This window comes from Coffea eugenioides, chromosome 1 (genome assembly GCF_003713205.1).
Source record: "Coffea eugenioides isolate CCC68of chromosome 1, Ceug_1.0, whole genome shotgun sequence".
Classification (NCBI taxonomy): Eukaryota; Viridiplantae; Streptophyta; class Magnoliopsida; order Gentianales; family Rubiaceae; genus Coffea; species Coffea eugenioides.
Window position 1 is genome coordinate 7,946,220 of NC_040035.1, and position 12,601 is coordinate 7,958,820.

General features: G+C 34.6%; 2 protein-coding genes across 2 annotated transcripts; one reads left to right on the forward strand and one right to left on the reverse strand.

Moving 5' to 3' along the window:
* Nucleotides 1-930: 930 nt before the first annotated feature.
* On the forward strand, nucleotides 931-6,892 carry LOC113760556 (enoyl-[acyl-carrier-protein] reductase [NADH], chloroplastic-like). The gene is made up of 13 exons (XM_027303188.1): nucleotides 931-1,145; nucleotides 2,522-2,835; nucleotides 3,794-3,903; nucleotides 3,988-4,043; nucleotides 4,142-4,226; nucleotides 4,310-4,357; nucleotides 4,970-5,044; nucleotides 5,119-5,230; nucleotides 5,346-5,397; nucleotides 5,469-5,520; nucleotides 5,597-5,654; nucleotides 6,269-6,367; nucleotides 6,461-6,892. The coding sequence occupies exons 2-13, from the start codon at nucleotides 2,559-2,561 to the stop codon at nucleotides 6,613-6,615; spliced, it is 1,179 nt and encodes a 392-aa protein (XP_027158989.1). The 5' UTR covers nucleotides 931-1,145; nucleotides 2,522-2,558; the 3' UTR covers nucleotides 6,616-6,892.
* A 962-nt stretch (nucleotides 6,893-7,854) lies between these two features.
* On the reverse strand, nucleotides 7,855-10,875 carry LOC113767043 (non-structural maintenance of chromosomes element 4 homolog A-like). Its single transcript, XM_027311217.1, has 7 exons — nucleotides 10,743-10,875; nucleotides 10,555-10,635; nucleotides 9,015-9,264; nucleotides 8,829-8,919; nucleotides 8,436-8,643; nucleotides 8,234-8,325; nucleotides 7,855-8,127 (listed from the first exon to the last, which is right to left on the reverse strand). Exons 1-7 carry the CDS (start codon nucleotides 10,873-10,875, stop codon nucleotides 7,855-7,857), a joined length of 1,128 nt encoding a protein of 375 aa, XP_027167018.1.
* Nucleotides 10,876-12,601: the final 1,726 nt, after the last annotated feature.

Below are 12,601 nucleotides of genomic sequence, written 5' to 3' on the forward strand. Positions count from 1 at the left end.
AGGGAAAATGACTAGTTTCATCCCTCACAATTCACAAAAATATTCTTTTAGTCCATCACTTTTAAAACGAAGCAAATTCATCTTTGACATTTAAAAACTAATGGTATTGCATCCCTAAAATCAACTTTCAATCTAAATCCAACCACCCAGCAACCTGATTACAATTTTTCGGGGTATAATTGGTAAATCACTTGGTTAACTCAACTTAATATTCATGTGAAATTTAATGAATTCAAAAAGGAAAAATAAAAAATTATAACATAAAAAAAGAACCATTAATCTTTCCTATATTGTTATTGTATACATTGACAAGTCTAGATATTTACTACATCATATCAATTTAAATTTAAACAACAAACTTTTGTATGTATGGTATACATCTAAACTTGCAAATATATATACTAACGGTGCATAAAAGGATTAACTCAGAAAAGAAACCCTACTATTTCAAAACAAAAAACGGCCTTTTATGCTATAATTTTTTAATTGTTTACCTTTTTCGGTTCAATAATTGTCATGTGAATGTGATGAAGTTGACTGAGTGATCTAACAATTCTATCCCTCAAGTTTATTACTAGGATGCTAGATGGTTTGATGTAGATTGAAAGTTGGGTTCAAGAATGTAATAGCTTCAATTTTTAAATGTTAGAGTCGAATTTATTTCGTTTTTAAAGTGAGGGATGAAAAGAATATTTTTGCAAAATGTGAGGGATGAAACAGGTTATTTTCTTAAAAATAAATGATTAGTTGAAAAAAAAAAAACCAACACCTGAAATTCAAAGACAAAAGCAAAACTAGTCAAAATTAAGAGGACAAGATATGTAACTATCTCGACCGTTGCAAGCTGAACAAAAAGATATAAGCCCAAATCAAAGATAAGAAACGACACCTGAGCCCAATTTATCTCTTATTCACTGTTAGCCCAATCTTAAAGAAATATTTTCTCTCTGAGTCCCTCTTCTCCTCTCTTTCTCTCTCTCTCTCATGAGTCCAAGGCCTCCCAACAGCTACAGTTCAAAACCCTTCTGCTACTGACAAGTGACCACCAGCTAGTAAAACAGCTTCAAACCCACAAATCTTTTTCAATATTTTTTCGCAATTACTAGGAATCAACTGTTAGCATTGGCTCTATCCACCAGTTTAAGGTCTCAGCCTCTTTTCTCCTCTCACTCTAATTTTATCTTGTGATATTTATTTTGGTTAATTTCTATCATTTCAGAATGGTAAAGTTCGAATTTTTGTGGGTTTTATCGTGATTTTCTTCCTCTTTTAATTCCAGCTTTTAGCTGTAGTTGTTCTAGTGCATGTATGTTTAATCATTTTTGCTGAAAAGTTCTGCATTATGTTGAAATTTAGCTTTATTTTGCATTGTCTGGGATGAAGTTTCTTAATTTGTTCAATTTGTTCAAAATGTAAGTCTGTTATATGTTGGATTGAGAATAGTTGGGGAGGGGGGAGGGTGGGGGAGAAGGTGGAAGGGGGGGGGGGTACAAGTGCTTTGTCTCTATCTATGAAGCTTAGTGTTTCGGTGTAAAATAACTGCTTTTAATTGTGAATTCTAAAACCATGAAATTAAAAATTTATATCGCATTTTGGTTTGTTTAGGTTGGCTGATATTAGAAATGTGATATAACTGTGTAAGAAGGAAATAGGTGCAATCATATCTTGAAAGATCTGACTTAGAGAAGAATGAAAAGTGAGAAATTGCTTTTTAGTGCGAATGAAGAAATAAAGTTTATGGAGTGGGGCACAAAAGTGAGAGAAAAACAAAGCAACAAGAGAAGATTGATAGGGTAGGTTCATTACGCCAGAAAATGCCTTGGATTCTTTCTTAAAGTTTAAATTTTATTAAGTTTCTCAGAATTCTGAGTTGCATCGCTTTTAGGAAGGATCACCAGAGAAAATGATGAACAATAGTTACTCAACCGTCAATCCTTAGCCAGCTTGATTGGTTAGCCTTGTTGCTTGTTGTCATGAGTATCAATGTAAAGACTTGGTTACAATATAAAAGTTCAAAATGAGAATCATATGTGCTAGAGCTTGTCATACTGGAGGAAAAATGGTTCACTAGGAGCTAAGTTGGACTGCTTTGGAAAAGTTCCTATAAACTGGTTTTTTTGAATATTCATACCCCATATGTAATTGCTGTGTGAGCGATTTCAATTAGATTATAACATCATATGCATCAAAATATTTAGCATTCAGCACTGAAGTGCCAAAATTTGAATGAGTAGGCAAGAGGAGGGAACTCTGAGTCTACTGTTCTATTTACTAGAAATAAATAGAATAGGACATGGGTATGCCAAATAGCTTGGTTGTTGACAAAAGTTGAGGTTTTTGTTTATTCTGTATTTCCCAACCCAGCTGCACCATCTTTTTTTCAGGAGTCAAACAATAACCAGTTCTAGTTTTCTAAAGATGTTTAAAGCCACTGGCATTTTTGGATCATTGTCCTGTTATATGTTTACCATCCAGGATGCTGTATTCAACAGATTGCTTATGACTTGGGCATATTTTACAGGTCTCAGTTTGTTTTCGCAAGATTTTATTCTTTCAAAATGGCAGTAGCTGCAGCTTGCGGCTTGCAGTTTACTGCAGCTAGACCTTCTATTATCCCAGCTCGAAGAGTTTTGGGGCAAGCTGTTGGCCGCATTGGCTCAGACCCTAATGCAGCATCGTGGATTAAACTTTCAAGTGCTTCTCATACATCATCTTTACAACTTTTCCAGTGCAACTTCATGTCATCTTCTGCAAAAACTGAGAGAATGGTAACGAAGGCAATGTCTGAGGCTGGAGAAAAGCAGTCGTCATCAGGCTTATCACTTAACCTAAAAGGTATAAATGTTGTTTTTTCTTCTTTTTATCGGTAATAGTTGGCATATCAGTTAAGCATTTGGAATGTGCATTATCTGTACAAAAGTTGGTATTGAAAGAAAGAAGATATCTAGAAGATAATAGTACAAGGGAGGCTCCAAAAGCCAAAACATTTTGGAAAAGCTTGCTTCTTTGGCCTATATTTTATCGTTAAAATCTTCCAGTGAAGGTAATATACTTGTCATCCTTAATTAGATAAACCATAATAAGTCTCTAGAGGTTTGAACTGAAGAGTTACCTATCAATATCACCATTTTTTTTTTTAATCAGTAGGATAATGTCCTTGTTTCTTAATCTTGTCTTATGCATAACTTTTCCTAGTTTTTTCTTTTTTTCTTTTGTTTGATGTTTTTGTTCTGCAAAGTATTGAAATCTTAACCAAATTATGCATGTGCTGAATACTACCTTTTCATACCCACTCAGCAAAATATAGTTAATATGTATAATCAATTCTGATAGGAGGAGAGATGAATGGGTAGTTATCGAAATAAGAGGGGTAGTATTTGGCATCTGCCAAATGTGGCACCTAACAATTTCCCTGCAAATTGCATACAGAAAAGTAAATTGATTTTTTATGTTAGGTTGCTTTTTGGGGTGCTGTTAATAGATCATTTGGTGTGAATGGGTATGATATATGTCTTTGCATTCCTGTGACTTGGATCAGTCTTTCTTTCTTTCCTTTATTTTTTGTTCCTTTTTTTCCTTTTCTAATGATGTGTTGATCGTCTAGAGTCCTCAATGGACTGTAAAGGCGAATTGTAAGGGTCAAAAGTTTTGTTTACCTAAACAGAAGTTGATAAAAAGGTTAGCATTTTGATGCGACGTTCGTATCACATTTATTTATTTGGTAATTTAATTCTTGATAATAGTATGCAGCATGTATCTTATTTAGCTTAAATGGCAAAAACTGTCACCCTAGGCAAAAGAGCATTTATTGCTGGTGTGGCTGATGACAATGGCTATGGTTGGGCAATCGCAAAATCTCTTGCTGCTGCAGGTGCTGAAATTCTCGTCGGAACCTGGGTTCCTGTAAGTCGGATTGACATTTTTCATAGTGTATCAGTGTGCAGTTATTTTAGAAGGTTTCTTAGCCTCTTCATATATGCTATTCAGGCCTTGAACATCTTTGAAACAAGTCTACGACGTGGGAAATTTGATGAATCGCGTGTGTAAGATTTAGAGCTTATGTTTCTTTTCAGCTCCTTTTCTAAATAATCAAGGGTAACACCTGTTCATTTGACTATGCTAATGAAGGATTTAATTGCAGGTTGCCGGATGGTTCTCTAATGGAGATAACAAAAGTTTATCCTCTAGATGCAGTTTATGATAACCCTGAGGACGTCCCTGAAGATGTAATTTAAAATTATATGGTGGTCATCTTTAAGTTTGTATGTTGTAATACTTTTTTAAATCTCTATGGTGTTATCTCAATCAGGTAAAAGCAAACAAGCGGTATGCTAGTTCCAGTAATTGGACTGTCAAGGTACATGATGAGCATCTTGCCACTCAAAGAACTCTATGATTTATTTTGATCTTGTGAACTAATTATGGGTTAGGTCAGATGGTTTCAGATGCCATATTTTCCATTCAAAGAATCTGTGTGATATCAATCTAATTTTGTGAACAATTTATCGGTCTAGCCAAATGGTTTCAGATGCCAGATGTTCAGGGAAAACTTTAAAGTATACAGTGTAAATTCTAGACTGCAGCATTATGAAGTAATAGTCTACCTTTACAGGGCCACCATGTTTACGATCACCATTGTCAAATTATTGAGATTCCATCCACTTCGTGTTTTGTCCTTGTAAAGAGAAGAAGCAACATATCAAACCGTATTTCATTTCATCTCAGCTTCTGTATTAATTGTAAAGTTTTTATCATCCTGTTCTTTGTGTTGGTTTTCTCTGCCTTCTAGAAAGAGGTCAAACATCGGAGTTCCTTGGTTAGGAATTCTATTTTATGAACTTTCATATCCCTTTATATTATTGAACTTTCATATCCTTTGTGTGATACTTGTTTCAATAGCTATCTTGCTATGTTATTCTTGTTCAATTGAAAAGAAAAGAAAATAATTATTGTTTTTAATGTTCCACAGGAGGTTGCGGAATCTGTGAAAGAGGATTTTGGCAGCATTGATGTTCTTGTTCACTCACTTGCTAATGGGCCAGAGGTGAGGTACTTAATCATACTATAAATATGTAACTGTTTGATAGATTACCTGACTGAGTCATACTCCATGAGTAGGTGACTAAACCTCTGTTGGAGACTTCACGGAAGGGATATCTTGCAGCAATCTCTGCATCTAGCTATTCATATGTTTCTTTACTGAAGCACTTCCTTCCAATTATGAAGCCAGGCATACTTCTCATGGAGTTCCCTTTTGCTTGACAGCCTGTATTAGTCTTTTCTTACAGTTGTATTAGTTCTTAAGGATATCCCATTTAGCACAAGCTTGGCTATTGTTTTGACAGGTGGTTCTTCCATTTCTCTGACATATATTGCTTCTGAGAAGATCATTCCAGGGTATTGATATTTCTTTCTGGGGCTTTTTTAAATTTCATAATGAGCCAAGTCTAAAGTTTTAAGATGCACAGATATGGAGGAGGCATGAGCTCAGCGAAGGCAGCTCTTGAAAGTGACACAAGAGTGAGTTATATGATCCAGTTAGAATTATGCGTCTGTTACTCTTTGATACTTGTAGCTGAGTTTTTGAGTGATGCAGGTACTTGCTTTTGAAGCTGGAAGGAAGCATAAAGTCAGAGTCAACACAATATCTGCCGGTACTGTGTCCCATTTGCTGCATAATACTTAAAAATGGAAACTAAATTCTCATATTGGTGGTTCTGATAAACAGAATTTAGTAGATTATGTAGTGAATATGCATCTCTATTCTCCAAGTGTTTCAATTTGGCTCTTGAATTGTGACTAGAGGACCCAAGGCTGTTTCAATAAACTAAGACTAGTTCAGTATTATGAAAAAAGCTGCTTTGATAGCCAGGTGAAAAAACTGCATACGAGAGTACATTGGGATGTTATCATCGCCATGCCTCCATTTAGTTTATCAAGGCTCCTTTTCTCTTTTATTTTTTAAAATCAAGTCTCAGTCCAACATATGTTTTTGTTTTTATTTTTTACTTTTTTTATATGTGCGCAAAATTTTGTTAAGATCCTGCATATTTGCAAGTTCGTTTTGGAAAAAATTACCAAAAGAGAGTGGAACCTTTACTTAATTTCTAAAGACATAAAACAGTTTACCATCACCACAAATGTGTGTTCTTCACTTGTCTGAACTGAAGCAAAAGTTTTTTGCCCTCTTTATGAATTTGATATCTCTGTGTCCGTAATAAAAAATACACTTACTATTTTACGCTAACTGAAAATGTTGTTTATCTAGGTCCATTAAGAAGCCGTGCTGCAAAAGCCATTGGTTTCATCGATATGATGATTGATTATTCACTAGCCAATGCACCTCTCCAGAAAGAATTATCTGCAGGTAAGCCATTGAATGCTTTTCTGCTGCTAGCGGCATTTGTCCACTTCTGCTTGCAAAATCTAGAATGCTAAACTCAGAGAACAAATAACACAGATGAGGTCGGGAACACGGCTGCTTTCCTAGCTTCTCCACTGGCATCTGCTATTACCGGTGCTGTAATATACGTGGACAATGGTCTGAATGCAATGGGCGTAGGAGTCGACAGTCCCATATTCAAAGATCTTGACATTCCAAAGGCAAATGCTTGACATGATAAATAAGACCCAGGCCTGTTTGTAGATTTGGAGCTTGAAGAATTAGAGCCTCTCTTCAGTTTCTTTTGTACATTCTTAGGGTCATAACCAACAGTGGGTTGACCACCGGCTTCAACTGAATGTTAGGAGTATTATGCTGAGATTTTTTCTGATGCAAGTTTTCTCATAAGAATTACTACCTTGCATGGACAATGTGACAGTGAGAAGATGATTGTTTCTGGTTTTGTGGATGAAGCAGTTCTCTTGATTCCAGCACAAGAACCTTAAAACATGGACGAAGATGCAAACATCATTTGCTTTAGCACTCCTCTCATACAATTCTGAGTACGCCATTAGCACATTGATGAAATCCAAGTCAGTAAAAATTGAAATTCTTACGAAATTTGACAGTAATGTTTGAAGCGGAACTTCATTTAACTTGCGAAACAGAGTAGATGATAGGCATGAATAATTGTGAGAAGTGGAAATGCATATGGTAAAATCAACCATGAGGGGAAAAAATATGAAAGCAAAGAAATCAATCAAGGTAGACCAGAAAATACGCAAGTCCAATGACCAAATAATGGCCAACTCAGTTAGGGGTACTTGCCAAGATAAGCCAATATTTATTAAAAAGTTGTGAAAGTAGTCCAAACTTTTGAATTCTTTTTAAAGTAGATATTTTGCCATTTGAAAGAGAGGCTTCAAAGTCTCCAATTTCAAATAGTTACTTTGAAGTAGTCTTATTGAAAAGTGACTTTAAATGACTTTAAAATAAGCAAAGCAAACTAGAGACAAATGATGATTAAAATAAACCATTTAAAGTCACATTCTCAAATAGCGACTTCAAAGTTACCATCTGAAATAGCGGCTTTAAAATTATCATTTCAAAGTGGAAAATCTCTACTTTGGGAAGAATTTAAAGTTTGGATTACTTTGGAAATTTCCAATATAAATTGGATTATATGGGCAACTCAATTATACCTTCAGCACGAAAAAAATAGAAAGGCATCAGCGCCAATATTTGATCAATAATGAGATGGGAACATCTTTTAGCGATATATATGTATTGCAAAAGCTTTATACTTTTACAACTTGCTCCATGAAAGCTATTGGACATTGTATGTTATAGATATTCAAGCTATACAAAACATTAAATTAGAACATGTTATGCTTCAACAGGTGAGCCAATTGAACTACTTTACACACACAAACCACCACCCCCCCCGCGGCCCCCCTCCAAATCTGTGTGCATCAGAATAGCTTTCTCCTGCACGTTGGGTTGCTGGCACGACCAGTTTCAGTCATTTCGGGTAGGAGTTGCGGACGTTTTCTTGAAGATTCTGCCATTTCAAATTCTTTCAATTCACCCTCTTCCTGAGATACACCCGGTGGTGGAGGTGTATCTAACAGCAGTTGAACGTTCTTTGTCTCCAACTCTTCTTCAAGCTCTTCATCAGCTGGATCGTCCACATACTTCCTGTTTGGCATGAGCTCTTCACCCCTTGGCACTGAATCCATCATAAGCTGCAACAGAAATTTGAATCTTCGGGAATGAAGAACCTCGAAAATTACTAACAATTATAGAAACCAGGCAGAGCTATAAATTTCAATTAGATTTCCAGTTTTGTACCTTCCAATCAGCAAAGTCAAGTCTGAAAATAAAGTGGCTGTATTTAACCTCCCCTCTCACAACCAAACGGCGAATGGGAGCATTTCTTGGAGCTGGAAAAGAGCAAAAACATAGAAGAAAAGAGTGAAGCCATTTTCTGAATGTTAAAGAAATGAAACTCTATAATAATTCTAAATCGACAAATATTTGGGGGATTTCTTACAAAGTAAATGAGAGCCGTTTTCATCCACCTCCATGAAAACCCGACCATCTCTTACTAAGAAAGAGAGTGCAAACAGATTCTCAACCGTTTGAGCAAAGGAATGCCTGTTAAGTATAAGATTCTCAAGCTTAACAGGATTATTTTTCTTCAGGACACCAAACATTACTGCAACAATCATATCATTATGCGTCTCCTCCTCTGAATTGACCTGTGGCAAGAAAAATAGGTGAAGTCGAAGCAATTAACTTTCAAAAATTCATGTAGGAGTCCGCGCCAACTTGTTCTGGAAATAAAAGGGAGAAATTTACAAGAAAAACGAGAGTTTTTAACAACAATGACTAACATAAATAACACACTTTGTAAATTGATGACTAGGGAGGCAAGAAACCACACCTCCTTTGGTTTTTCCTTCTGGATTAGCCTGCGATGTCTTCTAACAACTGTACATTTCTGTTGCTTAAACATCAATTCCGTGGGCCCAATCCTAAGAAAACAGCAATCAAGTTGAAAGCGGATTAGAACAAATTAAGACAAAACAGGAAGAAAAATACAGAGACTTGAGGATTCAACAAGACTTACATGGTCCGACATCCTATTCCTTGCTTGAAAACATGTGCAGCAGCACGGCCAATAGCTTTCCAACTGATTGAATTTGAAGAATTCCCAGATTGTATTCTCTGAGAATCTTCCACAAACTGTCTTTTTAGTGAAGAAACAAAGTTTGCGGGGGTGAATGCCCCAAGACTAAGCGATTCAGTCGAGGTGAGCAACGTGGTTGTAAGATTAAGCATAACCTGTGCATCTGCAACTTGCTCCCTTGGTTTAACAACTGAAGATGAAATAATTAGTGAATTATTACAATGAGCTTATGAGCATAGTTACTGATATTCAACTTCACTAGTAGAATTCAGACACTTGAGTTGCAGCTGTTGCAGAAGTGACGATCTTGTACAGGGGAATTAAGCAACAGCAAACTAGTAAAAGCTGATACCAAGTTCATAATGGCTTTATTAACACGGTGCAAAATAAACAAAATCTCCACAAAAGGTACTCCATAGATGGTGTATAGTCTAAGCAGCACTACAAGAATCTGACAACTAAATGTCGAACACAGGATATCATTCTTTTGCATCTTTATTACAAATTATTCCTAGTTAAGTGTATCAATCAGAATGAAACCCTGAAAATTACCTCAATAAAGTCATAAACATCACAATAATTAAGTCTCGACTTTCAAACAGTGTTAGCGCAGAAAGTGAATCTGCTTCCAGTAATCTTAGTTCCTGATTCTTTTCTCACCTCATTTCTTGATGATTACGATGAAGAAAGATTATAAAATCTTGATGAATCAAAACATGCACATGACCTAGCAAGACATGCCAAGACACAAAACAACATGCCCTTGTAACCATTTTGGTTTCTTGCATTATAGAAAAATGGCCTTTCTTTGACAGGAGAGTAAATTTGTCCAAAACAACAGCCAGTTACAATAATACAGGGTGATAATTTTGCAATGCAAGAAAAATAAAACTAGTATGATATCTTCCATCTACCCTTAAATCACACGGTAAATTGGTACTACTTTTTTTTTTCTTTTGAACTTAGAATAAGGCACTTATAAGCATCAGAGGCATTGTTCCATTGATAAGTTGCTCCTCTTTTTCCTATTTAAGGAAAAGAAGGGAAGATTGTAATGGCTAGGCAAAGACTTAATGGTCACATCTTTTTCCTAAAAATATCAGTTATTTGGCCACCTTTAACCAGAAAACAGTTGATAATTAAAGGATTGCTTAGTCATCAACGAATTATTCACTTAAAACTAAGATCTTTGACTAAAAAAGAATTCAATTCCCCACCCTGCCAGTCAATTAAAAATCAACATATCTATTAAATACTAAATTTCAATACAGTCAACTTTAGAATCTCTAACCACTAAAACACAAAAACAAGTCATATGTCCCCTTCCGATCAAGGGGGAACAGGTGGACCTTTCACCTAAATCCTAGTACTTAGTCCTGTTTCTTTGTCTTATTATGCTTATTTTGCCTCGTAAGTACAATAAAGCACAAACAAATAATATGATCAAACTTTTTTGAGATGGGGTCCAAGAAAATCTTACCTTGCTGATGCAACTTTTCCACATCTTCGAGGATGGTTTTAAACATTGGTGAATCTGCGCTTGCTATCTCATCTCTTCCCACTAAAAAACAAAATTTATACCAAAATCTATATCAGACCCACGATTCTTCAAGAGAAAACCCAGTACAAATCACAAATTCTTGGACCAAAAAAATGAAAAAAAATCACCATTAATCCGATTATGTATGGCATGATAACCAGCACGTATTTCCCTGCGAGAGGCCTCAGACTGCCGTTGATCAGTACTTTGCTCAGTACTTTGGTCAGTATTTTGATCAACAGAACCTTCTCTTCTTGTCATTGTTTTAGCTTGTCGCGAACACTTTATCCGCTGTATACATGAATACAAATATAGATTACAGAATTATTTATAGATTACCGGTATTAGGTTATTCTTTTCCTGCTAATATTTGGGAACTGTTCATCTCCCGCGGCCCACCGTTAAGTTTAAACATAAATAAATTTCCTAATCTGCAATTTAAATTTTGCTTGTTAGTCAAGTTACTAAGACACTAATACATCATTACGAAGGTGTCGTTTAGGGTCGAAACATTAATAAAGTTAGTGCTGGTTTTAGATTTTTTTTTAATAAAAAAAGAAGTTGGTTTTAGATTTGAAACAGGATTGTGTTGGTTAAAGTTTTAAAGCCCTACTAACTATAAGCGTCTCTTAATTTTTCGATATTAGTTTATCAAAACCAATATAATTTGCTACAAAAATTTTAAGTTAATGATTTTGGCACTCTATAGCTTTTTTTTTTTTGGGAGCTATGTTGGCATGTATAGTTATTCTGAACATTCCTCTCTTAAGTTTTTAGATCGTCTAAATGGCTATTTAAAAAAAAAAAAACCTAACATCTTAGGCTGTAATATTAACCTTGTATAAGAAAACTACTATTGCATTTGTGCTATAATGAGGCTACATGTATAATGAGGCAATACAAGTATTATGGCTTTTAGTCTCTCCTTTTTTTGGTTAAAAAGGTTTATATTTGTTGTGCACAAAGTAATTCTTTCTTTAAGAACACAGTTCTACAGAGTTCTGCTAATTGCTCCTTTTTTAAGTTCTAAAAGTTTATTTTATCAATGCCGCTTCTTCTATTAAATTCGAAAAGTTTACATAAAGTTAAATTTGTTCCATGCCTTTTTGACTTTCTTTTGGCATGTCACTTGAAAATTTAGCCACTGGATATTTGGTCATTTTCGTTAATGGAAGGGAGAGGTGATGTTTGAACCTAAACTATGGAATGCTCAATTACTTTTAAAAGCTGCTTGGGTTTTTTTTTTGAAGATTTTATAAAAAAAAATGTATTATAACGATTTAATGTATAGAAGCTAAAAAGAAGATTGAGAAATGTGTTCATAAGAAACATAAAAATTTTAAGTTATTATCACATTACCCCCTTAACGTTTGGTGCCACTATCAATTTTTCCCCTTAACATTATTTTGTAATCACTTTACCCCCAATACTAATGGTCAAATTTAACGGAGTTTGTTACTTAAAGTGAAAAGACATGTTTAACCCTTAAAATTATTATCACTTTACACCCATAAACTATAGTTTCATTATCAATTTACTCCCTAGAGTTATTTTTTAGGCAATTTATCCTATCATTAAACCAACTTAGCAAGTTAAAAAATTTTAGCAGAAAATACCTTCCTCTTTGCATAATAAAAATAATAAAAAATTTAGAGTGGCTCTTCTCCTTTTTAGTATCAAGAAAAAAATCAAAGTAAAAATTACAAATAAGAAAGAATTAAATACTTTTATTATTTTAAAATTATTTCACTTTTCTGTTTACTACCAAATTCTAATCCCGACAATCTTAATGTAATACGATAATGTTAGACTTTTCTTTATTTTCTTTCTTTGCAAAATCTAATTTTCTTTCTTCTTGTTTTCTATCTCTTTTTCTTTTCCTTGTATTAATAAGTGTGAAAAAAAGAAATTTGAGAAAACCTTTTTATTTTTATGTTTTTCGATCTCTTAAAGTGAAAAAAAGAAAGAATAACCATTCCAACTTTTT